General features: G+C 46.0%; 1 protein-coding gene across 2 annotated transcripts in view; it reads right to left on the reverse strand.

The window, feature by feature from the left end:
• Positions 1-26,212, reverse strand: part of TEDC2 (tubulin epsilon and delta complex 2) — a 280,792-nt gene that overhangs the window by 195,012 nt on the left and 59,568 nt on the right. For both annotated transcript variants that reach the window (XM_085632156.1, XM_085632157.1), the window contains one exon: positions 1,377-1,432. In XM_085632156.1, coding sequence (XP_085488282.1) covers positions 1,377-1,432 — 56 coding nt within the window. The remainder of the gene's footprint in view (positions 1-1,376; positions 1,433-26,212) is intronic.

The following is a 26,212-nucleotide window of genomic DNA, read 5'->3' on the forward strand; positions in this document are numbered from 1 at the left end:
GGATCCCTGAACAATCCTGATCACACTTCTGAAAAACTTAATATTTTTCTGTCGAGAAATGATTTTTATCCTTTTCACTCAAAGGTCTTTAACATCTCCTGTCAAGCAAGTTAAGGGATTTTTTCCTTACTCTTGACTATTATTTTCAGTCCAAATACCATCCGTTCCTATGGAAGGAAGAAGTTAAAGATGCCCATAAGTTCTGTGTGGTCTGCCTCCCTGTCTCTCAATCTCTAAAAGGGTGCAGCATTTGTAAAACACGAATGTCAAAAAGAACACTCAAACAGAGGGAAAGCATCAAGCTCAGGGGCAAGATGTAGGATACGAAGGCAGAGGAAGAGGGGAAGAAGAGGCGAGAAAGGTCACCCTCCCACCCAGCCTCTTTAAGTGTGTCACCTTCTGAAAAAGACTCCCACAGGGGAGAACTAAAAAAAGTGGTCCAGTGGACAAGCATCTGAACCATTCTCTCTGTTATGGAACATCAAGTCGAAACATTCGGCGTTGCCGTCGAGTGGCTCTGCTCCATCATGTTCTTCGTCTCCATTGAGGGATGGATCAACAGCGACTCTACCTCGACTTAGTTGTTCCAAATCTTCAACATCAAGACATTCAAGGCTGATGGTGAGAAGAACACCTTTGCTATCGAAACATAATGGTCATCCAACGATATCCCTCTCGGACCTGAGCAATGACAAATCATCGCAGCTGTCTGAAGCCAGACCTAAACTGTCTGTTGAAAGATCTACAAAAGAAGCTCACAAAAGGGATGAGGAAAGAGGTTGGCTGCACCTTAGGGACAGGCTGCTGGAATAATTCTGGCTTAGTCTGTGGGTCACAGGCTTCCTTCACTCCCTAATCCTAATTGGCTACTCTTACTCAAAAACACAAGCAATGACAATGGGAGGAAAAAAAAAGTGTCTGGGGAGGGTGACATTTTAAGAAGAAAAGCATGGTGTGTGCGGCAGTGAACTAATTGGGGTGTATTTTCCTAGAACTGGAATTCAAGGATGAAACCCATATACACATTTTTCAATCTATCTTGGTACTAGTCATATTTGAACCATCCACATCTGTTCTTTAACCAATAGATGCATTGCTGTAAAATGTACTTCAGTTCTTAGCTGCATTAGTAATCAATGAAAAGCTCTATAAGGGCATTTCAATATTGTCCAGAAAATGTAAATCTGGGATCCACTACAGCAAATTTACATTTCTTGTTACGTTATTAAGCCCCACACGGATCACGTTTCCCCCTATTTCTTCTGTGGATAGGAGAAATATGCAGTCAGCTCAGTGGTTGAGTTCAGCATATCACAACAGGGGAAAGTTAAACATATAACAACCCTGACAACAGTAAGGAGCTCTTAAGAACTTACCCTGCTCACTTGTTGTGCTGATATCCTGCTGTACACCATCTGGAGAGGGTAGTTTCCTAAGAGAGCAGAACAAAAGAACCAGGAGGCAATTATTTACTTATTTAAGATCTTCCTATTTTGCTCCTGCAACTAAAGCTCATTACAACATGTTACAAAGAACAGTGGCTAAACAGAGACAAATTGATAGGTTATAGTTGACTAATTCAATGACGATGGTCTTAGTCAACGTAGTCAATGCAGAGAATGAACCTAGCATTTTCCTATGTGGGCAGACAGAACACTTACACTATCCTCATTTCCAACACTCACCACCACTGGGGCTAAAAACCAATGCTGAAAAGGTAACAAGCTTGGTTTCCATTTCCTTGCCAATTTTCCTGCCATATAGCCACTTTAACCCCTGAACGAACTCTGCGGGGGATCCATTATGCTGATTATTGGGGTGTCAACAAACAAAAAATCTGCAAAATTCCAGTGCTTCGACAAAGATACTTTAGGGAACATCTGTAGCACATGCAACTATCAAAGGTTGAGATTACCAGAAATGAGTATTAGACTTGGCATTTCATATACCATTTAGTTTTCAACACTTTTTTCCAGACAGACACAGCTTCATTATCTTCTGGAATGTATACAATGTCAGACAAAAGTTCTAACAACTGAAAAATTACTAATTCTTTTATAAAACCGCAGTTTTACTTCTCACACCCATCACTGCATTTTCAAATTTGATTTGTAATCATTAATAGACTGCATTTTCAATTCTGAATAAAGCTAGACTTGTTTAAGTCTAGTGTAACAGTGAAGAGTCGGATAAAACTGCGAGGTAAATTAGGCGAGCACGGAGGTAGTAAGGCTGGTTAAGAGAGTGTGAGAACTCTACTTTACTTGTGTAAGAGGAAGTCATCCCATTTGATACATAATAGTTGTCTCAATCTGAAGTGACTCTATGATCACAGCATTTGTGTGCAATCCAGGAGGAGTACCACACCCTTCCATAGGTATCAGGTAACTCAAAGGGCTAGTTTGTCCAAAGTGTTAACCCATCAACTACTCCATCCTTCCACATGCACAACCCTCATCACATACACAAGGAGATGACTCCATCAGTCGAGTCTCTGTTGAGTTACACTCACCCTACTAGGGACGTGGATTTAAAAGGACACTTTTACCACACGCTTCATAGGGATCAAGGAGCCATACTGCAAGCCGGAAATCTGGTGGAAGGCAGGGAGAAACCTACCGGAGTGTGCTTCAGCTCTCGGCGCAACCAGGTCCTTTGTGCCCGCGGCGTCTCCCTCCCGCCGTCGCTTGCTGTGGTGGCCGCTGTGTGGGGGGAGCGCACGCCAGAACCACATATCCCAGGATCCCCTGGGGCCAGAAACACGCTGCCAGCGCGCCCGGAGGCGCTACTTAACCGACCCTGACCCCGGCAGAGCGGGGAACAAGCCGGAAATCTGGTGGAAGGCGGGGAGAAACCTACCGGAGTGTGCTTCAGCTCTCGGCGCAACCAGGTCCTTTGTGCCCGCGGCGTCTCCCTCCCGCCGTCGCTTGCTGTGGTGGCCGCTGTGTGGGGGAAGCGCACGCCAGAACCACATATCCCAGGATCCCTGGGGCCGGAAACACGCTGCCAGCGCGCCCGGAGGCGCTACTTAACCGACCCTGACCCCGGCAGAGCGGGGGACAAGCCGGAAATCTGGTGGAAGGCGGGGAGAAACCTACCGGAGTGTGCTTCAGCTCTCGGCGCAACCAGGTCCTTTGTGCCCGCGGCGTCTCCCTCCCGCCGTCGCTTGCTGTGGTGGCCGCTGTGTGGGGGGAGCGCACGCCAGAACCACATATCCCAGGATCCCCTGGGGCCGGAAACACGCTGCCAGCGCGCCCGGAGGCGCTACTTAACCGACCCTGACCCCGGCAGAGCGGGGGACAAGCTGGAAATCTGGTGGAAGGCGGGGAGAAACCTACCGGAGTGTGCTTCAGCTCTCGGCGCAACCAGGTCCTTTGTGCCCGCGGCGTCTCCCTCCCGCCGTCGCTTGCTGTGGTGGCCGCTGTGTGGGGGGAGCGCACGCCAGAACCACATATCCCAGGATCCCCTGGGGCCAGAAACACGCTGCCAGCGCGCCCGGAGGCGCTACTTAACCGACCCTGACCCCGGCAGAGCGGGGAACAAGCCGGAAATCTGGTGGAAGGCGGGGAGAAACCTACCGGAGTGTGCTTCAGCTCTCGGCGCAACCAGGTCCTTTGTGCCCGCGGCGTCTCCCTCCCGCCGTCGCTTGCTGTGGTGGCCGCTGTGTGGGGGGAGCGCACGCCAGAACCACATATCCCAGGATCCCCTGGGGCCGGAAACACGCTGCCAGCGCGCCCGGAGGCGCTACTTAACCGACCCTGACCCCCGCGTCGCGGGTAGCGCGCGGATGGCGCCGGGAGAAGCCCGGGACAAGGGCGGGACCGTCTGTGGCCGTCCGTGGCTGGCCGCGGCTGGGCTGGGCCACAGACCCTTGATCATCGTATCATCGTATCGGCCCTTCATTGATGTGAGTAGGCCTGACTTTGTGGTGGGTGTGTGTAAGAGAACTCATTATATCAATTTTCAATCCCCTGTGGTTCAATTGAGAGACAATATACTATAAGGTGTCATTTCGATCCCCTAAAGGTCACTGTTGTTGTTGGATTAATATCATTATTGTTTGTACCATGCCTAGTGCTAAACAGGATAAACTGGTAACTGGAAATGGGTCATTGGACAACTATCTTGTAAAAATGGTCAATAAAATCAACAAAGACCGTAGAGCTTCCCTGGGTAAGGGGGACCTTCTTGCCCCCCCCTGATGTTACTTTCTATCCTGAGGTTGACGGCTCATTTGAGGGCCTATCAAGGAGGAGCACTCACTCAGGTTTATTGGACGATCCTACTCCGACTGAAGTCCAGGATTGTGCTGAGGCATCTATGGTCTCCCAGGACGGGTCTACTGTTGTTTTTGAGGAAGCTCCACCTAGCCCTAGACATGAGAGACCTGTGAGAACATGTAGAAAACAAGGGAGTAAAAGAGGGAAGCATACTAAAAAACGCGTGGATGCCACATATAGTGACGTTTCTGGAATCGCACCCCAGGAAGGTATTTCTCCAACCGGTACTTTTGTAGCACCTGACCACTTTGCACTATTAGTAGCTACCCTTGAGGCTAAATTTGAATCCAAGTTAGCTGAGCATACCCAATCTTTAATGCTCCAATTAAAAAATGCTACCGATGAAGTGATGAGGCTTGGTGTTCTTGTAGCAAACCTTTTGGCTGGTAGTGGGAACCCAAAGCCTACTAATGTAAGCATTGATGGTGTTCCCGATGGCACTTTAGGTAATTCTTCCCCGCCAGTCCCTCATGCTTTAGTTCTATCGCAAATTGCTCCCTCTAATTCTTCTTTACCTAGTGGTCCAGTTAAATATACCCCTGCAGGACAAGATGACTTATCTCTTCCTAGCTTTGGATCTAATACCAGTTTCACTAATCTTCCACCAGAGTGTGCCCCATACGTGGTTGTTTTGACAAAGGTGCCCACCCTTCAGGAGCAGCAAGTACAGCCCCATGAGGAATCACACGAGTCACTTAAAAATAAAACTATGTTTTGGCTCAATAGAAAATGCGGTTTCCCCTTAGTATATGCAGATCACATCTTATCTACCAGAAGGACGAAGTGGGTCGGTCCATCCCGGAAAAGTGATAGAGGGGACTGCATCATAGTTAACTTTAGATATCCCCACCATGTCAATACTGTTCTGCTTAGTGCTGCATCCCAGGTTTGTGATGTTAATAATGTAACGGTACGACCATTGGGCTATTTTTACAGGCACCATGGTAGACCTCCGAACCACATGAGCCCTAGACCATTTATATCTAGGGAATTTCGGATACCTGTAGCCCCCTGTGGGTCAAACGAGGATACTTTAGGGAGGTATGAACCCAATGTTATAACCCACAATAGATTTGGGGCACTCTCGGGTTTGGAGGCCTGCGATTGACGCAAGGACTTAGGAACCCAGGGGACAGTTAGTTTGGTAACTGAGGATACCGGAGATACTACGGTAATTACAACAAACCCGGGCAGCGTAAAATCAAATGCAGATAATACCAAATCTGACAATGGAAAAATAGTGAAACTGTTGAGCTGGAATATTGCGGGCCTACGGTCCAAAAGGAGTGATAGTGGGTGGCTTAATTTTCTAAAGCAATATGATATTATAGCCCTTCAAGAAACCTGGGACAAGAACAGTGATTTCTGGTTGGATGGTTTTATCTCCTACTTTGTCCCAGCTCAGAGCTCTATAGCGGGAAGAGATAGGGGAGGTCTCATGTACCTTATCTCAATAAATATTTTGGGTAGCGTAAAGAAGGTGGAATGTTCCTCCCACAACTGTCTTATACTTGAGGTTAGTTTGCCAAACAATATTAAGTTTGTACTAATCAACTGCTATAACTCCCAGCATGAAGTGTCTCCTGACGAACATATTAACTGGTTGACAAAGTTTTTAGAATCGTATAAGGACAACCAAACCACTTTTTCTTATTATATTTTGATGGGTGATTTTAATGTTCACTTATGCAATCATAATTGCCACCTTAGAGATATTGATGGTCCACAATTCACTACCCCACAACATTTTGAACATAGCTCGAAAGGGGAAGCCTTGGAGTCCCTTCTGTCAAACAATGATTTGTTTGAAGTAGGGTTCCAGGATAAGAATACCCGTGTCCCCACATACGCAGCTAGGGATAGTGAATCGATAATTGATTATATATTTTTATCTGCAGGGCTTTTAAGATATTTCCTTTTTTATAATGCCCTGCGGTCTTGTTTTAGTGATCATAATCCGGTGGTGCTGTCTCTGGCTAATGTTTTCCCTCTTATGAATAAATGTGCTTTGACATCTGGGGTGGTTCCCGTGAGCGCCAAAGATCAAGGGAGGCGCCTTAAGTGGAGCAAGGTAATTCCTGAAGACTTTTTTAATTTAATCACTACTAAGGCAGGCCCTTATTTAAAAACATGTTCCGATCCGTCCTCCTAGGATAGGGAAGTAATATTGGCTTTTGAAGCCATCTGTTCACAAGTGGCCAAAGAACTTACCTTGAAAGGCTGTTAAAACTGACCTAACCTGTGGTTGGTTTAACCATAGTTGCACTTTTGCCTTAAACCAACTCAAAAAGGCCCTTAATGATAAACCAAGAGACAAAGGACAAGTGGCACAACTAAGGAAAGATTATTCTCAAGCAATACTGGCACGGAAGAGGGAAATTAAACTAGAAGCGTGGGTAGCTTTAACTGATAATGCTATCCTGAAAGATAGTTGTAAATTTTGGGAAATTATTAATTCCCCATTGCTATCTAGTTCCCAGAACTCTGTGTTAGATGTGAATATCTCTGAGGATGATTGGATAGGTCATTTTGGAAAAATTTATGGGAGTAACCTTGAGACGGAAGTATTTGAGACCCCATTCACTAGCACTCCCCTTCCTCCCATCATTTTCTCTATTGAAGAAGTTGAGAAAGCCATTGAAGGGACGGCTGGGCGTAAGGCGCCAGGCCCTGATGGTGTGCCCTCGGACATGTTCAAGGATAACCCTAAATACTGGACCAAAGTTTTGCTAAATGTTTTTAATTCGGCGGCGACAGCTGCCCCCCCAAAGTCTTGGTCCCATTCAGTCATAATCCCTGTGTTCAAGAAGGGCCAAAGGGATGATCCTAGTTGTTATAGGCCCATATCCTTGCTAGATTCCTCGTTTAAAATTTTGGGTAAAGTTATTCTGGCCAGGATTAGCAATTGGGCATCCAAGAAAGGTGTGATTTCTAATGCACAGTATGGATTTAGACATGGGAGGGGCACTGAGGATCAATGCATTAATCTACATTTAATTGTCGCAAAGTACACCAAAGCTATAGGGGGTTCGATTTTTTTAGGTTTTATGGATCTGTCCACGGCTTTTGACCTGGTAAACAGGTCTAAGCTCTGGTCTAAACTCCTGGAACTTGGTTTGGATAGGCCCCTTGTGTACTTTTTGGCCGAATTGCATAGAGACCTGAAGGCCTCAATAAGGATGTCGCAGGAGGGGAAGTGCACTGCCAGTTTCAAGTCTGGTAGAGGGGTTCGGCAGAGTTGTATCCTTGCCCCCATGCTATTTACATTGTATATACATTCCCTCGAAGATAGCTTGTTAGTTGCTTCCCCAGATACCCCTCGGATTGATGGTATCCCTATACCCGTACTGCTTTATGCGGATGATACTGTTTTGCTGGCCCTGACTCCGCTCGGTCTCCAAAGATTATTGAATTCCTTTGGGAATTTTATGAATTCCTTGGACCTTGTGGTTAATAACGGTAAATCTCATGTTATGGCACTGGGGAAGGGGAAAAATCATTTTAAAACTTGTTATTGCAACGGTGCTGTTATCTCCAGTGTGAAAGTTTTTACCTACTTGGGAGTCGTCTTTGACGAAAAGGGTACTTGGGCATCTCAAGTAGCCACTAAGGTGAAAGCGGTACGTTGCTCCTCGGCTGCCATATTGGGCTTTGCAAAACGTTTGGGAGGGAAACCTTGTGAGGCTATTCTAAAAATTTATCAAGCAAAAACTGTCTCTATAGCTAGGTATGGGGCTGCTATATGGGGGTACACCAACCCGGAACCTATCCAAATAGAAGAGAATACATTTTTCCGTGCACTTCTGGGCCTTCCACAATCCACTGCGACACATTCGATCCATCTTGAATTAGGGACGGGATATATTTCAGACACTATAAAAATAGCCCCACTTCTGCTATGGATCAGAACCTGGCTGAATCCGGACCTTACTCTGAACCATAAGATTCTGAAAGATTGTTGTAAATTAGATAACTGGAAGGGAATCAAGTGGCTGACTTATATTAAATCCACTTTTAAAGTACTAGGACGCCCTGAGCTCTTCTCTAAACCTGATGGACTTTGTAAAGATGATATAATGTGGGTCAAGACATATTTTCTTAAGCACTGCGAGGTTGAGCGTGAATTCCATGAGTATAGTAAACCTTCAGTTAGGCCTCACCTCTTGCTTAGTTCAACTATGACTATGCACCCATATTTGTCAACTGTCTCTAACTGCTATCATAAATGGCTTCTGACTAAGTTTCGATTCAACCAGATCCACCTAATATTAAGTGTCCCACAGGGTTGGTGTAGGCCGGAAGATGGGGTCCCCTGTAGATGTGATGATTTTTCAGTTCAAGACACGATGCACTTTATGTACTTTTGCCCGCTGTACCTTGATGCTAGGAAAAGGTTCATCCTGCCTATTATGAGAAAGAATGCTTTCGTCCAGGTTAAACCCGCTCTAATGTTTTTACAACTAATGGAATCACCTACAATTATGTTTTATGTAGCTAGCTTTTTAGTAGCCTCTATTAGGCTAAGGAGGGTCAGATTGGCTGTTTTAGAGGTAATCAATTAGTTTTTTAAATTGTACCACCGGTTTAATTTATGAATTTTATACCTTTTTAATCGTGTATTATATGGAGTGTTAAATTGTGTTGAATGTATTGTACACTTTTATGATTTTAATTAATCGAATAAAGTGGTTTTGAAGTCTGAAGTCTGCAGAACTAGCATGAATCTATTATTGCCGAGTCAGGGGGTAAACCTATAAATTACCATTCTCTCTTAACCAAGACAAGGGGAAGACACACTTATACTAGCAGCTCCTTACTGAGGCAGCAAGACAACCTCACCACCTCCTGTCTCTGCCACATGAATTCACTTCTGTAAACCTCTCCTTACAGATGAATGGGCCACTAACCACCAGCATTTACTCAGCAGTTTAGAAGAGAGCATGAAGAGTCAAACCGCTGTACTTTACCAACCCTCAGTTCTGATGTGAAGAGCTGTAAAACTCCATCTTTAAGACAGCCCTCAACATGGGAAGCATTCAGACACTTCACTTCAACTTTTTACCCCTTCAGACAAGACGCCTCAACTAGAAAGTTGATGTTCATTTTACCTTCTTAGCAGTTTAGAGATCCAGATCCCTCCTTTCGCATTTATTGCAGAAAATATCCATATTAAACTGCCTGCAGTACACTCTCTTTACAGAGTCAAGAAGGCAGATTCTGCTCCTCCTACAGCTTTTCATTACAGTTACAGACAGAGAGCATCAGCAAAAGGAGGGTAAGATGAAGCATCAAGCAAATCAAGAAAAGGATAATTGGGGAATTTTATACTTCCCTAGACCTCCACATGGGCTTGACGGAAAACTGCTTTAGCAAGCAAGCTGATGTGTTTAAGTTGGCATCCACTTTAGTTTGGCCTAGGCAATTAAAGGCCACTTTATACCTGCTGGGATTCTTGATACTTGACACTGAGCTAGCTGAAGAGAGAATGGAGGGAACCCCGAAAGAATGAACAAGGAGAGGAGAACCAGGTTTATAAAAGCTTCCTGACATGTAGATGAATACAGATACTTTTTAAGAGAAGAGAAAACAAGGTCCCAAGGAAGTGGACAAGCAGGTCGAATGCACCAACTCCTTTGCTTTGTATTTTTTAACTCTGGATCATTCAAAAGGACACAACTACCAGAGTACAGACAGTGGCTTGGTACATGTAGACGATTTTTGTCCAAGCAAAACTGCTGATCAAATAGGGTGCAATGAACAATAAATAGTCTTTGAGCAAACTCTGGCTTTCAACATGTAGTCGGTGAAAAGTAGAGGTAGGGTTTAGACATCTGGCTGCCAAACATTTAAGTGAGTAGTTGCATTATGGACAACCTCTAGCCTTTGCACAAGTACTTCAGGATAATCCGGTACATTGAGCTCCAGTAATTAAACATGAATCCTACTAGACATCTCAAGCCTAAAAACCACCCATGGCTGAAAGGCAAGACAGAATCCACCTTAAGGGTGCTGACACCGAAGGCATCATCCAGAGGTTGCCAAAGACTGAGAACAGGACTGACTCATTCCAGTAACTGGCCTAAAGTGCACCTGAGTAACATATCTGCAATGCCTACATTCAAGGAAGCCCAACCTGGATGGCCACACTATGTTAAAGAACTTTGGTGGCCAGGGGGGAGCAAAAAAGTGGAGCAATTGTTTACCAGTTTGGGGAGGTCAGGATTAGGCTTTTTTAAGAAAAGGCGTGTGAGGCTGCTGCTTGCAACTCTGTGGTTATCACCACCAAAGACGAGGGAAGCTTGAGAATGGATATTTGTGCCAAACAATGTATAGGGAAATAAAATTAAAGCTAAAGGCACGGCATGGGTCATTAACAAGGGTAGCTAAACACAAACTACTTGGAGTTCCTCAAGAGGAACAAAAAACATGCCAGATGGTGCCTCATGTGGAGTCACATCGTAGGGTTGTGATGCTTACACCAGGTTCTTTCAGCAGGAGTGATAGACTTCAGATCTGCCAGGCCAGGAGAGAACTAGAAGAAATGCTTGTCGTCAACAGTCTCGCTTTTAAACTGAACATCATCTCTTGTATCAATGGCTGAGGGGAACTGATATGATGGGTCCCGGTGATTCTTTTTAAAAAATGGAAGAACTAAAACCGAATGCCATTGGGGAGAGTATGACATTGGCTAAAGAATGGAGAACTTAACAGTGTAGCAAGGTCACCAAAAAGGGCATGGCAAAGTGATATCAGTTGCCCCCTGCATGGGGCAAAAACAATGGGAAGCAGATTTGTACTGCTTAGTTGTTAAATCACAAGTTTGCTTGTTTTTTTAGAAAATTTGGGCAATGGATCCACTGTATGTGAAGGTCCTCATGGTCAACCAGAGAAGGGGTTGGATAATTAACAGTTTGAGTCTCTGTCTCTATGAAAATAACAATGTTCCAATTGCAAATCGGCATCCTACTACTTTGTACCTCCAGCTTGTAGAATTTGGTGGGTTCACAATGAGCTCTTTAACTATTAGAAACAGATGTAGCTAATGACAGGCCTTCTGGAGTCTTTGACTAGTTGAAGTCATACCAAGAGAAGAAAGATCTTGTTATGCTCCTCCCCCACCGAACATCGAGCGTACCGTGTAAACCTCTAACCTCGCGGACAGGTGGTGGGGGCATACAGCAGGAAATCAAAGCAAAGGCCCTTTGGGGGTGGCTGACCGAGTGGTGGGGGCGACTCGAGGAAAATAACGAAGACGGACAGCCCGGACGGGAACATGCGCCAGGTAGCCGGACTACAGTTCCCAGGTTACCCAGCTCTCCGTACTGACGCCGATCATGTGGGCGTAACCCGGAAGCGGCTCCTGTTCAAAACGCCGCTTGCCATTTCCTTCGCTGCTGGTTATTCCTGGATGCAGCCGAGAATTTCTAAGCAGCTATTTGATTCCTTGATCTCCAGACCACCCGTGTAGGGTAAGGGTGCACCTGCACCATTGAGAACCTTGTGAGCCGACCGGCTCTCGTGGCATTAAACGCGGAAGAACGCGTTGCTCTTGGCAAATTCATACGCTACAGGCGTTGTTTGTTTTCCTGTGTTCTGAGTACCTGAAACATTGTAAACTAAAGTGAAGTACCAATGCAAGCCTTGAGGGGGTTAGGTGATTAGGAAACCTGTATCCCTGCTGAGGCATCGTAACCCCTGTGACCAGAGCAACATTCATGGAGTTGAAAGATGTATTTTAACTCACCTTTTCTTGTATGCTTTAACAGGGGGTTTAAGAGGCGGCAGTCTGCTCTTCCCCTGTGACGTGAAGCACGGCATTGATTCTGGTGTGTATGGTTACCGGGCGAGGCTGAGAGTTGTTGCATGGTGGAGTGGTGAAGGGTGCTAGTACTTACCAGGTCTCCTTTTTCTCCACAGAAACCATAGTGGCATACAGAACCTATTATTGATTGTGTGAAGTCCAGGATGATTACACCTGGAGAACAAGAGTTTTATTGATTTACAGGTGTGTTAGATACGATATTCCAACAGGCTGGAGTTACCTCCATTAAGAGCAAGGAGGCTAATGTTTTAGTGTCTTTTCTTTTCAGATCTCCCTCCCTGCTGTTCCCATCCTTTCCTTCCCCCGCTTGACCAACCCGCTCTCCTGTGCTTTAACAGCATTCAGGGTTGGGGCTGTCGAGAGGTGGACCCCTTTTGGCATCGATCCGCTCCCGAGGAATCTTCGAGGCAACAGAATAACCAGCCCACTAATTGACTTCCTCCTGGGCGGGTCGATACAAACATGGCATCACTAGAGGAGGTATTAGTTGCCCTATCACTAGTGCAGCAAGAGCTAGCCGCCTCTCAAGAAGAGACAGCGGCCTTAAAACAAAGAATCGAAGGAATGCAACGAAATCCCTTTGATGCAGGTACAGGAAGGTTTCCCTCAGGGAGCTTTTCATCCTCAGCCACACCATTTAGCGTAGAATTACCAACGCCTATTCCGCTTGCAGCACCTGAACGGTTCTCAGGGGAAGCCCATAAGGTACAGGTGTTCATTACGCAAATTCTCCTACACTTTTCTTGTAAGCCTAAGGCATTCCCTTCTAACCAGTCTCGAGTGGCCTTTACTATTTCTTACTTAAACGGCGATGCTGCCCAGTGGGCCGTTCCCTTAGTAAGGCGAGATGATCCTCTGTTGTACGACTGGGACGCGTTCCGTGAGGAATTTGAACGAGTGTTTGATCGCAGGGCAGCCACCTTTACAGCTGACTGTGAGTTGCTGGAATTGTGACAAGGGAATAGGGACCTAGTAGCCTACGTCAACGCCTTCCAACGGTTGGTTACGGAAACTGAGTGGCTAGACAGTAAGCAAAGCGCACTGTTTTATCAGGGCCTTAAAGATGAACTTAAGGACGCCCTAGCGACGATCGACCCTCAACCCACCTCTTGTAAAGCTCTTATTAGGTTGACCCAGAGGTTAGATCATCGCTTAGCAGAACGCCGTGTAGACAAAAGACGAGGAGATAAAACCACGCTCAGGTATGACCGAGCTAGAACAGTTCCAGGAAATTATACCACAACACCAGAACCCATGGAAATAGGTTTGGTACGGGCCCCACTCACCGCAGAGGAAAAAGAGCAAAGACGTATGAATGGATTGTGTTTATATTGCGGTAAAAAAGGACATTACGTGAAAGATTGTGTAGCAAAACCTAAAGGAAGGGACAGAGAAATGTTACCTCGTATGGGAGGTGAAGGTACGAAGGCGGAAAACCCCAGGGCTCAAGAAGACAAGAAGGGAGGTTCTTGGGCATGAAAACAATCCCTTCGGTTCAAAGTACCGCTGAAGGACCGACATCCCACTTCCATGTGCGGCTACACGTGCACCTGGAGGAAAGGAAGTGTTCTTTTACAGCCATGGTGGATTCAGGGGCCACCGGCCTATTTATGGATAAAGACCTAGCTACCTTATTGCAGATACCATTGATACCCAAATCCGAACCGGAAATAGTGATGACCGTGGATGGACGGCAACTGCTTTCTGGCCCTATTCGGTATTGTACCAAAGATCTGGTGATCTCCTGGGAAGACCAACACAGGGAAACACTCAGTTTCAATGTCATACATGCACCTCAGTATGGGGTTATCTTGGGTCTTCCTTGGCTTAGAAAGCACAATCCAGCCATTGATTGGGAGAATGAAGTAATTGACTTTACTTCACCCTATTGTAGAGAACATTGCCTTCATAGCCACAGACCAGGGAAAGAACCTTTCCCAACACATGTGATAGCCACAGCTGAAGAAAAGGAAGTCCTTTTACCGTCCCACTATCATGATCTCAAGGACGTATTCCACGAGGACCAAGCCAATGTTTTGCCACCGCATCGCAGTTACGACTGCCAAATAGATTTGATACCAGGGGCGGTGGTGCCTTGTGGAAGAGTGTACGCCCTCACCGAACCGGAAAATAAGCATCTGCGCCACTATATGGACACATACTTGCACAATGGATTCATAAGACCATCCCAATCACCCGCAGCTTCGCCTCTCTTTTTTATACCGAAGGCAAACCGAGACCTTAGAGCCTGTGTGGACTTTAGGGCGCTGAATAGCATCACCATTAAGAACCGGTATCCCTTGCCGCTTATTCCCGTGCTATTAGATCAAGAACGTCAGGCGGTAATATATACCCGCTTGGACCTAAAGGGCGCATACCACTTGGTACGGATGCGCAAAGGCGATGAATGGAAGACTGCCTTTCGTACCAGATATGGGTTATTTGAGTACTGCGTTATGCCTTATGGACTATGTAACGCCCCAGCCGCATTTCAATTCTTTTTGACGGATGTACTTCGGGAATTCCTTGATATCACGGTCATCGTGTACATCGATGATATTTTGGTGTATTCAGAAAGAGAAGAAGACCACATTGAACATGTTTGGGCAGTGTTGCTTACTCTTAGAAAACATCGCCTATATTGCAAGATAAGCAAATGCGAGTTTCAGGTGAGAAAGGTAGAATTCCTGGGAATAATTCTATCCGCTGATGGACAAGATATGGCAGTACGAAAGATACAGGCAGTCCTAGATTGGTCACCTCCCAAGAATGTGAAAGAGCTACAACGCTTTCTGGGATTTGCAAACTTTTATAGGTGTTTTATCCAGCAGTTCTCACAGGTATCATCCCCTTTGACAGGACTACTGAAGAAAAACGTTGCCTATACATGGACTGAAGACACCCAGAAGGCTTTCGACATGTTGAAAACCGCCTTCACCACCGCCCCTGTTTTGGCTCACCCTGACGTGCCATATATAGTAGAGGCAGATGCATCGGATGTGGCGGTAGGGGCCATCTTATCCCAAAGAAATAAGGATAACGGGCAACTACATCCGGTGGCTTATATGTCCCGTAAATTAAACACGGCAGAAACCCGCTACACGATAGCGGAAAAAGAACTCCTAGCTATCAAAGACGCCTTTATGGAGTGGAGGCATCATCTAATGGGAGCCAGACATACGGTAACGGTTTATACGGACCATAGAAACCTGCAATTCATGAAGTCAGCCCGCTTGCTTACACCGCGTCAACTACGATGGATGTTGTTTTTCGCTGAGTTTGACTTCATAGTGACGTATAGACCAGGGGCAGAGAACCGGAAGGCAGATGCCCTTTCTCGCCGTGACAATTCCCTTGCAGTAGAACAACCTGAATTACACGCCATCATTTCCTCCGATAAGGTTATCTGTGTAATCCAAACAGATAAATTCCTGGACCAAGTGAAACAAGCCATGAAAGGTGTAGCATGGAAGAAATGGATGGGAGAAAATACCGAATGGCAAGTAAAAGATGGCCTTCCTATGCGAAAAAATCAGTTGTTAATACCAACCGCTAGTTTAAGAAAAAACGTCTTCAACTGGTGCCATGAGAATCCATGTGCAGGACACACAGGGATTGAGAAAACCGTGGAGAAAATATCACGAAACTTTTGGTGGCCCAAACTCAGACAAGACGTTACTGGAAGAATCCAACGGTGCACACTATGCAGCCAGGCCAAGGCAGACCACAGGAAACCCTCAGGATTGCTGCAACCGTTACCCACTCCTGAAAAGCCTTGGGAAAATGTATCTATGGACTTCATTGTAGGGTTACCTAAGGACAAAGGTTACACAGTCATCCTGGTGGTAGTGGATAGCCTTACAAAGTTGGGTCATTTCATTGCATGTACAGGTCTCCCTTTGTCATCTCAGTTGGCAACAATATTGCTTACAAACATCGTTCGTTTTCACGGCCTACCCAAGGTCATCATCACAGATAGGGGCCCTCAATTCACTAGCAGGTTTTGGAAAACCTGGTGCGCAACTCTGCATATTTCAAACAATACATCCACGGCGTTCCACCCCCAAACAGACGGACAGACAGAGCGTCTTAATCAAACTTTAAAACAATACTTACGATGCTATGTCGACCAATCAACTGAGGAATGGGTGGATCTACTATGGTTGGCCGAGATCGCTTATAACGATGCCCTGCATAGTTCCAGTAATCTAACACCCTTCTACTGTACTCATGGATTTCATCCTTGCTTCCTCCCCATGGTAAAACCTCAAGGCGATGAAAGGATACCTGAAGTACACGAACAAATCACGTTCATACAAGAAAACCTGAAAAACGCTAGGAAGAACTTACAAAAAACTAAGGACCTATACAAACGACAGGCAGATAAACATCGTAGGGCGGGTCCAGACTATGAGAAAGGCGATTTCGTGTGGCTTTCTACAAAAAATATACGATTTCGCAGATACAGTATTTTTAATCCCCGGTACATTGGGCCATACCGCATCTTGAAAAGAGTTAATCCATTGGCGTTCAAACTTGCCTTGCCCTCACACATGAAAATCCATCCGGTTTTTCATGTTTCCCTTCTGAAACCTTCAACTAGACCAAAACAACCACCATAGAACCCGGTATTAATAGACGGGGAACCAGAGTACGAGGTAAAAAGAATCCTTGATTCCAAATGGAGACGCAAGTCCTTGTGGTACCTCTTGGCATGGAAAAATTATGGACCCAAAGAAAACTCATGGGAGCCTGCGGCGAATATACACGCTCCTCGTCTAGTAGCTCTTTTCCATAAGAACCATCCGAGTAAACCCGGTCCTCGAAAAGGGGCCCCGAAGGAAGGATGTGCTGTTATGCTCCTCCCCCCCCGAACATCGAGCGTACCGTGTAAACCTCTAACCTCGCGGAGAGGTGGTGGGGGCATACAGCAGGAAATCAAAGCAAAGGCCCTTTGGGGGTGGCTGACCGAGTGGTGGAGGCGACTCGAGGAAAATAACGAAGACGGACAGCCCGGACGGGAACATGCGCCAGGTAGCCGGACTACAGTTCCCAGGTTCCCCAGCTCTCCGTACTGACGCCGATCATGTGGGCGTAACCCGGAAGCGGCTCCTGTTCAAAACGCCGCTTGCCATTTCCTTCGCTGCTGGTTATTCCTGGATGCAGCCGAGAATTTCTAAGCAGCTATTTGATTCCTAGATCTCCAGACCACCCGTGTAGGGTAAGGGTGCACCTGCACCATTGAGAACCTTGTGAGCCGACCGGCTCTCGTGACATTAAACGCGGAAGAACGCGTTGCTCTTGGCAAATTCATACGCTACAGGCGTTGTTCGTTTTCCTGTGTTCTGAGTACCTGAAACATTGTAAACTAAAGTGAAGTACCAATGCAAGCCTTGAGGGGGTTAGGTGATTAGGAAACCTGTATCCCTGCTGAGGCATCGTAACCCCTGTGACCAGAGCAACATTCATGGACTTGAAAGATGTATTTTAACTCGCCTTTTCTTGTATGCTTTAACAGGGGGTTTAAGAGGCGGCAGTCTGCTCTTCCCCTGTGACGTGAAGCACGGCATTGATTCTGGTGTGTATGGTTACCGGGCGAGGCTGAGAGTTGTTGCATGGTGGAGTGGTGAAGGGTGCTAGTACTTACCAGGTCTCCTTTTTCTCCATAGAAACCATAGTGGCATACAGAACCTATTATTGATTGTGTGAAGTCCAGGATGATTACACCTGGAGAACAAGAGTTTTATTGATTTACAGGTGTGTTAGATACGATATTCCAACAGGCTGGAGTTACCTCCATTAAGAGCAAGGAGACTAATGTTTTAGTGTCTTTTCTTTTCAGATCTACCTGCCTGCTGTTCCCATCCTTTCCTTCCCCCGCTTGACCATCCCGCTCTCCTGTGCTTTAACAGCATTCAGGGTTGGGGCTGTCGAGAGGTGGACCCCTTTTGGCATCGATCCGCTCCCGAGGAATCTTCGAGGCAACAGATCTACAAACACAATTTTTGGGTCAACAATAGTGGTAGTATTGCAATGAAGTAGTCCAATCGGTGTGGAATAGAAGTTGTAAGCCTGAACCAGCTCTTTTGTTTACAGTCATGTTTTAAGAAGAAATATTGTCTCTCTTAAGAACAATGTAGAGGCATCACTTGTCATGAGTGACACAATAGTAGCACAAAGGCTTCAGAGAGAGATTACACACCTATAATTGCTATGTTAAGAATCAAGGAGGATTGGTCTTCTATCTTATTCAAACGAGGTTTCCCCTGCAGAACTCTCTAATCCCAGAGTTTTAAATGGGCTTATATCAGCCAAGACTCCATCCTAAAAATTGTAAGAAGACTATTTCATTTCTGGAGCAATTGATGATACCAGAGTGTGACCCCCAGATCTATTTTTTAATGGGGGCAGAATGTAAACTTTAACTCTGAAACCCTTAGGTAATCACCAAGGGCTGGAACAACAGAACACATAGGTTAGTTTGATGCTGAATGTCAACGAGAGCTGCAACTTGCCAACATTTCTTCTTGTTAGACATTTGTAGTCTACAAGAACCATGAATGACGTTCATAGAAAAACTAAGAGCAAGTGATGAGCAGGGCATGGGAGGATGAAATAGAATCAATACTGAAATACAAATTTAGGCGGTTTTGGATACTGGTTGAATGGGAAGCAAAGTTTCTACTGTAACTGCAATGGAGTGGATTAGCTATTTTTCCAGTTTGTCCCCGGACAATGCCCTTCCGAAAATATGACTGCACACGATAGAACATCTATTAAAAATGATAGATTCCCATTTAAAAATAAGTTAGGAAAGCTTTAAAGGATCAAAAATTAAGAATGTCCTATTGAACAGTGGATTTTATATAAAGCAGAAAAGGATAGCTGAGTGTATGTTTACGCAAACCTTTTAATACAGACTGCATGTTTGGTGTAACCTATTCTCCTACCTCAGCACAATCTTTCACATCCTCTCCATCACTGCCGCCTCCGCCCTAATTTCTGAAGGGGAGCAGCAGTTGTACCTTCCTTCAATAAACGGAATTAGACAGACTTCCAATTAATTGTAGACCCCATATTTTATTTGTAATTGGTGCAGTGGAAATCGTTTTTGGGAAATTCACCCTTGTTCATATTAAGATGCTACTAGGAGAATGTCATTATGTCCCCTTTTCAAGAATTTAATGAGTGATTTAGTACCCTGAAACAATCCTCTAGACTGCTTTTGATTCTCATGAACTAGGTCTTGGTTGGGGGTGGGCTTGGCGCCCAAGGAGCATGGCGGCGTCCGGGTGAGGCTCTCCAGCGCGACTTGGCTGTCCTACGCTGTTCAGTTGTACCCCGCGAAGCGAAGACGCGCTGAGGATGTCTGAAGGTCTACTGAACATCCTGCGATAATTGATTTTTGATTTGATTTTGATTAGGTACTTATAAAGCGCATCTGTCACTCCGTGAGGAGGTTCCTGGTGCTAAATTGGTTTGGAGGTAAGAGAGGGCCATCAAGATATTAGATAAGAGCTAGGCATGCTTCGTCTGGGGCACTAAAAACCCAAGTCTTCAGGGCCTTTCTAAAAAGAGTTTCTGAATTAAATAGCCTTAGATGAGATGGAAGCAAATTCCAAGCTTTGGCCCCAAGAAAGGCCACTGTCTTCCCTCCTTTCGATTTATATCGAAAAGTGGGGCGTTTGAGTAGATTCGCTGAGGATGACCTGAGAGATCTTGTCGTGGTATATGGAGCAAACCGTGCTGCAAGATACTTGGGTCCCAAGTTGGGCCTGGCTCTATAAGAAATCAAGACAATTTTGAAGAGGATTCTCTTGTGCACTGTTAGCCAATGAAGACGATTTAATGCTGCGGAGGCTGAAGATCTTCGTCGCGTGTTGAACCACCTGTAGTTTCTTTAAAATAGCTTTATTGACTCCCGCAAGAAGGCTATTACAATAATCCAAGCGCGAGAGAATCAAAGCTACTGCCACTGATTTCCTTGCATCCAGTGGGAGAAAGTTAAAGAATTTTTTTAGTGACTTGATGAGACTGAAGCAAGTCCCTGCTACCACTGAGGCATGTGGCAAGAAGGATAATGTTGCATCAAATTGTACCCCCAAATTCTTGGCCACCTTCACCACATCAGGCGGGGGAGTAGTTCACTCAGGCCACCATTTACATGGCTGGAAGAGGACATCTTTCCCTATCGAGAGGATTTCTGTTTTGTCCGAGTTGCATCTAAGGTGGTTATTCCTCATCCACTGGAGAACAGCAGATAGGCAACTTTTAAAATTAAACTCAGCATCTGTGGTGGTATTATCTATTGAAAGGATCATCTGGGTATTGTCTGCATATGAAGTGACATCTATCCCAAATGATCCAATCAGGGAGATGAGCGGGGTCATGTATATATTAAACAATAATGGGCTCAATGAAGATCACTGCGGGATCCCTGCTGTTAGGTTGCGCACTGCTGAGAGGAACGTGCCCAAAGTAACGCTTGTCTGCGGTTAGAGAGAAATGATTTGATCCATTCCAACACAGCGCCTAAAATGCCACTGCATTCGAGACGCTTCAACAGAATTTTGAGTGAAATGGTATCGAACGCAGCCGTCAAATCTAAAAGAATCAAGACCGCTTTCCTTCCTTTGTCAGCAATCATTTTTAAAGTATCAGTAATTTCCAAGAGCGCTGATTCAGTGGAATGCTTTGGACGAAAACCCAATTGTTGTGGGTGAAGGAGATGATGCTTTTCAATAAAATTTGTTAGTTCCTTGTGGACGAACTTCTCCGTTATTTTACCAAGTTGGGGCAATAAAGAAATAGGGCGGAGGTTTGACAGTACCGAAGAATCAATATTTTGTTTCTTTAACAGTTTTACCAGCGCCAGCTTCCACTCGTCTGGTACGATGCCTGTTCTTAAGGAGGAATTAACTATATGATTTATGATTGGATTAACCATATCTATGATTCTATGAAAAATCATCGGGGAAGGCATCCAACGGAGAGCCTGATTTGCAATTACCTATGGCCGCATGTGACTGCTCCAATGAAACTGGTTCGAAGATATCAATAGAGCAGGTACCGATCTTTTGAACAGGGTCAGAAGTAAAATCACAAGGGGACACAAATTCTTTTTGCATTTTAGGGATTTTTTCCTCCAAAAAACAAAGAAATATTATCGCACAGTATCTGCGATGCAGGAAGCTCTTTCTGTTGTGCTTTAGGGTTTGTAAACTACTTCAGAAAATTATTTTTTCGTTAGTGATCTTGATTAGCTTCATTTATTTTATTAGTGAAGTATTCTTTTTTAACCAATTTAATCTGACGATGATAGAGCTTTTTACTTTCTTTAAACACTGTTTTATGCTCAGCGTTGTACAACTTTCTCCATTGCCGCTCGTGTTGTTTACAAATCAAGTGTGCTTGCACCAATGCGGGCGTAAACCAGGGGGCCTTCTGTTTTTTTTTTGATTTCTTGGGCTTGCTCGTCTTCTCCTGAGGAGAAAGTTCATTACATACATTCGCTATCCAAGACTGGAAGAGACATGAATCACGGTCTGTGTTTCCTGTCAGAGCCGGGATATTGGCCTGTGCCAAAGTAGCTAGTTTGGGATTATCAGCTATTTGTGCCCATTTTTGCCCTTGTTGAGATTCAATAGGTGACTTGTCAGATTGGATCTTCTGCGGAATTCTGAGTATAAGGGGGACAAAAAAGTGGTCAGACCACAACTGAGGGGCGGGGGTATCAGCCGATAACCAGGCCAGATTAGAGCAGACCCCATCTAAGGTATGACTTGTGAGATGGGTTGGGCCCTTCACCAATTGGTGCAGCGAAAGAAGTTCTAAAGTTTGAAGAAAGTGGTCTGTACCTGGATCACTTCTGCCTTCTAAATGAAGGTTAAAATCACCTAACAGGGTAAAATTTGCATATTTAAGCAAAAGATAACTAAAAAAAAACCCCAGTGAATCTGGGAAGGTGGTGTTCTGGCCTGGTGGGCGATAAATCAGAATCTGAGAAGGACGTGGTGGCATTTGGGGAGAACAAAAACCAAGACTTTCTGCTCCTTTAATTGTATGCAGATCAAAATATGTACAAGAAAACGTGTCTCGTAAAATGATGGCCAGACCCCCACCTCTGCCTACCATCCTATCTGTTGGACCTGTCAGCCCTAGGGTGGTCTCCCCTTCTATTTTTGATCATGCCTCATTTTTTCCACCCCCATTTTTATGTTGGACTAGGTCTCCGGGCGTCTTTTCGTTGCCAATCAGTGTTAAGGTGCAGGTGCTCCCTTCTCCCAAGATGGCTGCCACAGGCCCCTGCTACTGCAGAGTGGTCTTGCATAGTAGCACCCTAGCTGCCAGGAGCTGGCTGGAACCCCACAACAATGTTGCGACTCCAGCCCGCCTTTTTGTCCCATAGGTAAAGTGGGGAAGCTCCTGGAATGTGCTGGAACCTTCTAGAAGGGAGGTGTGGTTTTTCTTTTGCCGCCTTGGCTAGAGGTCACCTGACCTAGGGCTACTTAAGTAAGGGAGGGAACTTTTTGTGGTGAGTTGGTCAGTGGGGTGAAGCAGAGCTGGAAGAATCCACCAGGAGTGTAGGCGGTAGGGCCTAGCCAGGGACTTATGCCTCTGAGAGTGACAGGATTTAGGTGCTGCTTCTTAAGTGAGTGAGGGACCCTGTGAAACCCACTGATCTTGCCCAGCAGTAGGAGAACCCAGAGAACCTCTGCCCAGACTGACTAGGAAGGACCTAGTCGCCTTCTCCATCCCTACCCCTGTAACAGAACCCCTTAAGGGCGCCAGATACATCTGCGCCAACAAGACTTCATCTTACATCTGAGACCAGAAACTTATTTGCCAAGCGCTGAGACTGCGTGTCCAGATTGAACTCTAAACTTATTTGCCAAGCGCTGAGACTGCGTGTCCAGACTGAACTCTAAACTTATTTGCCAAGCGCTGAGACTGCGTGTCCAGACTGACCCCTGAAGCCGTATGCAAAGCGGATTGAAGAAATACCGGGGATCGACCAGGTATTAGCGCTGTGACCCCTGCGCTCCCTGACCTGGCCTGGGACCCCCGGCAGCGTGCTCCGCTGAGCGCGGAACCCCATCCTTAACTTGAGCACCCCCCCCCGTGACGTGGGAGCCAGCGCGCTCACCGCCGTGGCCCGGAGGCCGGAAGAAGTGCCCTGCTGTGTCGCGAGGCCCGTGGAGAAGCCCAGGGCCCCGTCGCTGCCGTCGCAGCTGTGAGGAAAGGTGCGCGAGGCCGAGGACAAGTGCCCCCATAATCGCGGGAGCGGACGCCTTCCGACGTCAAGATCGAGGTAAGCCCGGAGGCTGGGATTGTCCCTGGTGCGCCCCCTACTGGTTGGGAGCCACACCGCACCCTCAGCCCGGGTTCCCTCTCCGTGGGAGTCCCCCTTGTCATCGCGACAGAGAGGCCCCGCCGAGGGATCCCTTCCTGGTGCCCCCCGTGACTGCACTGAAGCGCGGTGCCCTACGAACTGCACCGGAGCCCGAGAGACTCGCTCCGCAAGTCCTGTGCGCTCCCTGCGGACAGCCCAGTGAGAAGCATTGACTGCCCCTGAGTACGAGTAGCGCTCTGACATCCCTGTTCCGTTCTGAAATGCTAAATATCATTACTCACGAGTAGCGCTATGTTATCTATGCTCCGCAGTGAAATGCTAAATGTCATTGCTTACGAGTAGCGCTAAGTTATCTATGCTCCGCAGTGAAATGCTAAATGTCATCGCTTACGAGTAGCGCTATGTTATCTATGCTCCGCAGTGAAATGCTAAATGTCGTTGCTTACGAGTAGCGCTATGTTATTCATGTTCCATATTGAAGTGCTACGTGTTATTGATCACGAGTAACGCCCTGTTATTCATGTTCCCTATTGCAGTGCTACGTGCTATTGATTACAAGTAGCGCTCTGTTATTCAAGTTCCATATCGAAGTGCTAAATGTCATTGATTACGAGTAGCTCTCTGTGCTAGATGCCCCGTTCTGAGGTCGTCACTGGTTAGCGCGCATAACGCTATAATCACCCCCCTAAGGCGCGACAGGAAGGTGAAGCGCGCGCGTGTACATCTACGTGAATGGTAGTTGTACCTCAGGCAGTACTGATAATTCATGAATTGCATTTATGGTATGACCAGCATTTATAGCTCTTGACTGACATGTACATCGCTAGGAATTGTATTATCAGCTTATGAAATGTACTGCTACCTCATGAACTGCATCTAATGTGATCTACTTGGATAAACTTGAGTATTTACATAACTCCAACAGTGTGGAGTCACTTATTGTGTGTGTTCCTCGTCCCATGTGAGGTGCGTGTTGTATGGTTGCTTTACACACAGACCTTCGGTTGCCCGACCGCTCGGGTCACGTTACCGCCCCATAGGGCCTGGAAACCCCAGGTCCTACACTATCTTTCCTATAGATCGAATAACCGGGTGGAATAGTGACAGCGACGTCACGGCTACACCATCTTTTAGCCATGTTTCAGTGACGAATAGCAAGTCCAGCTGGTGATCTATAATTAGATCCCTGACGTGACGTCTTGACTATGCTTGCTCATGGATCTGGCATTGATTAATCCTCCTTTGAGCTGGGCATTTCTGAAGGGGCTAGTTGGGCAAGGTATATTATCCAAAGTAGGAGACTCGATAGGAAAGTTAGTCCTGCAATTATAGCAAGAGCAGGCCCCACTTATTTTTTCCAATGGAATGACACATTTGCAGACTTCCCTGCTTAAGAGCCTCCGATGTATATACTGTTTTTGAGGAGATTTGGGCAGCATTTCCCACCCTTGTCCCAGCCTTTGGCGTGGACGGGCTTGCCTTTGGCGCGCCGGTGGTGCGCCCGCTGCGCACGTCCTCTGCGCGTCCGGCCCAGCATATGGTTAAGTAGCTGGCTGGGCGTATAAGAGATCAGAGCTCCGCCCTCCTCCCCGGAAGTCAAACTATCCGGGAGACAGTCTGGGCCGGAAAAGGGGGTGTGTCTGCTTCCCACCAATCGAACGGCAGAAATGCCGGCATCAGACCAGGGAAGCGGAGACCATGCAGAGGAAGAAACAACAGAAGGCAACCCCAATAAACAGTTTACAAATTCAGTGTAGATTCTGTGCAAAATAGCAATAAAAGCGCGATGTGCTTGAGGTCTAAATTGATAAAAAAATATGTCGAAGTAAAAGCCCCCAAATGCGAGTAAAAGCAGTTAAAATGTATGCAAGATAGAAATTGTGCCCAGGAAAGTAAAGTGAGGGCTCTTCTCACCTCACACTCCGGTCCCGAACGCAGTGCGGAAACATTATTTTTATGTAAGTGAATCCTTCTCTGCGGGGACGCGATATCGCGGCTGCCATTTTGTATTTTGTCTGACTGACAGCGCTCCTCTCGTCTGAGGAGGTCCCGGTTCAAATATACTCAAGCTTTCTTGGGATTCTCTTCAAACATGCTCTACCTCAAACATCGCTACTACTTTATACTTGGATCTCTGTGAAGAGATATGTGAATATAATTTCCAGCATTTGGTTTTACTGATTGAGAAGGAACTCTTTCAGCGGCCATTTTGTGAATTTTCCGTCATCCTCATGGCGCAAGTTCCATTCTACTTCGCTGGGAAAATTTGATGGTATTCTGAACTCCACATTACTGCTCTACCTGCTAATACCTAGACAACAATGTCTTTCCTTTTCACTTTTTGAGGATATACCGCTACAAAGAGATTTTGACTACTCTAACCAATATATAGAGGCTGTTGTGTGCATAACCTCGACTAACACGCTCATTCTTTATGCAAGATTTTTTTCTATAGTTTTTGGGCATTTTATCTCATATTTATTAGTCTTCCACATCTTTTTGCCTGGAACTTGAGGTTGTTCTGTGATCTATGGGCAGGTTGAAAGGTACTTTATCCAAGCAATCGCACCCAAAGCAAATCTTTGTCAAGAACTCAAAGATTTTCACTGCGTATTGCAGGTTGGAGGACTCCCTGCTGTCTTTACCTCAAACCTTTGAAACAGATATGCATCCCTCTTCGACACCTTCTGGTAAATCTGTTACCAAACGCTTAAAACAAAATCCTCCTTCTCCTCCTAAATCAGCCTCACCTGTTGC

Source organism: Triturus cristatus, chromosome 10 (assembly GCF_964204655.1).
Source record: "Triturus cristatus chromosome 10, aTriCri1.1, whole genome shotgun sequence".
NCBI classification, from domain to species: Eukaryota; Metazoa; Chordata; class Amphibia; order Caudata; family Salamandridae; genus Triturus; species Triturus cristatus.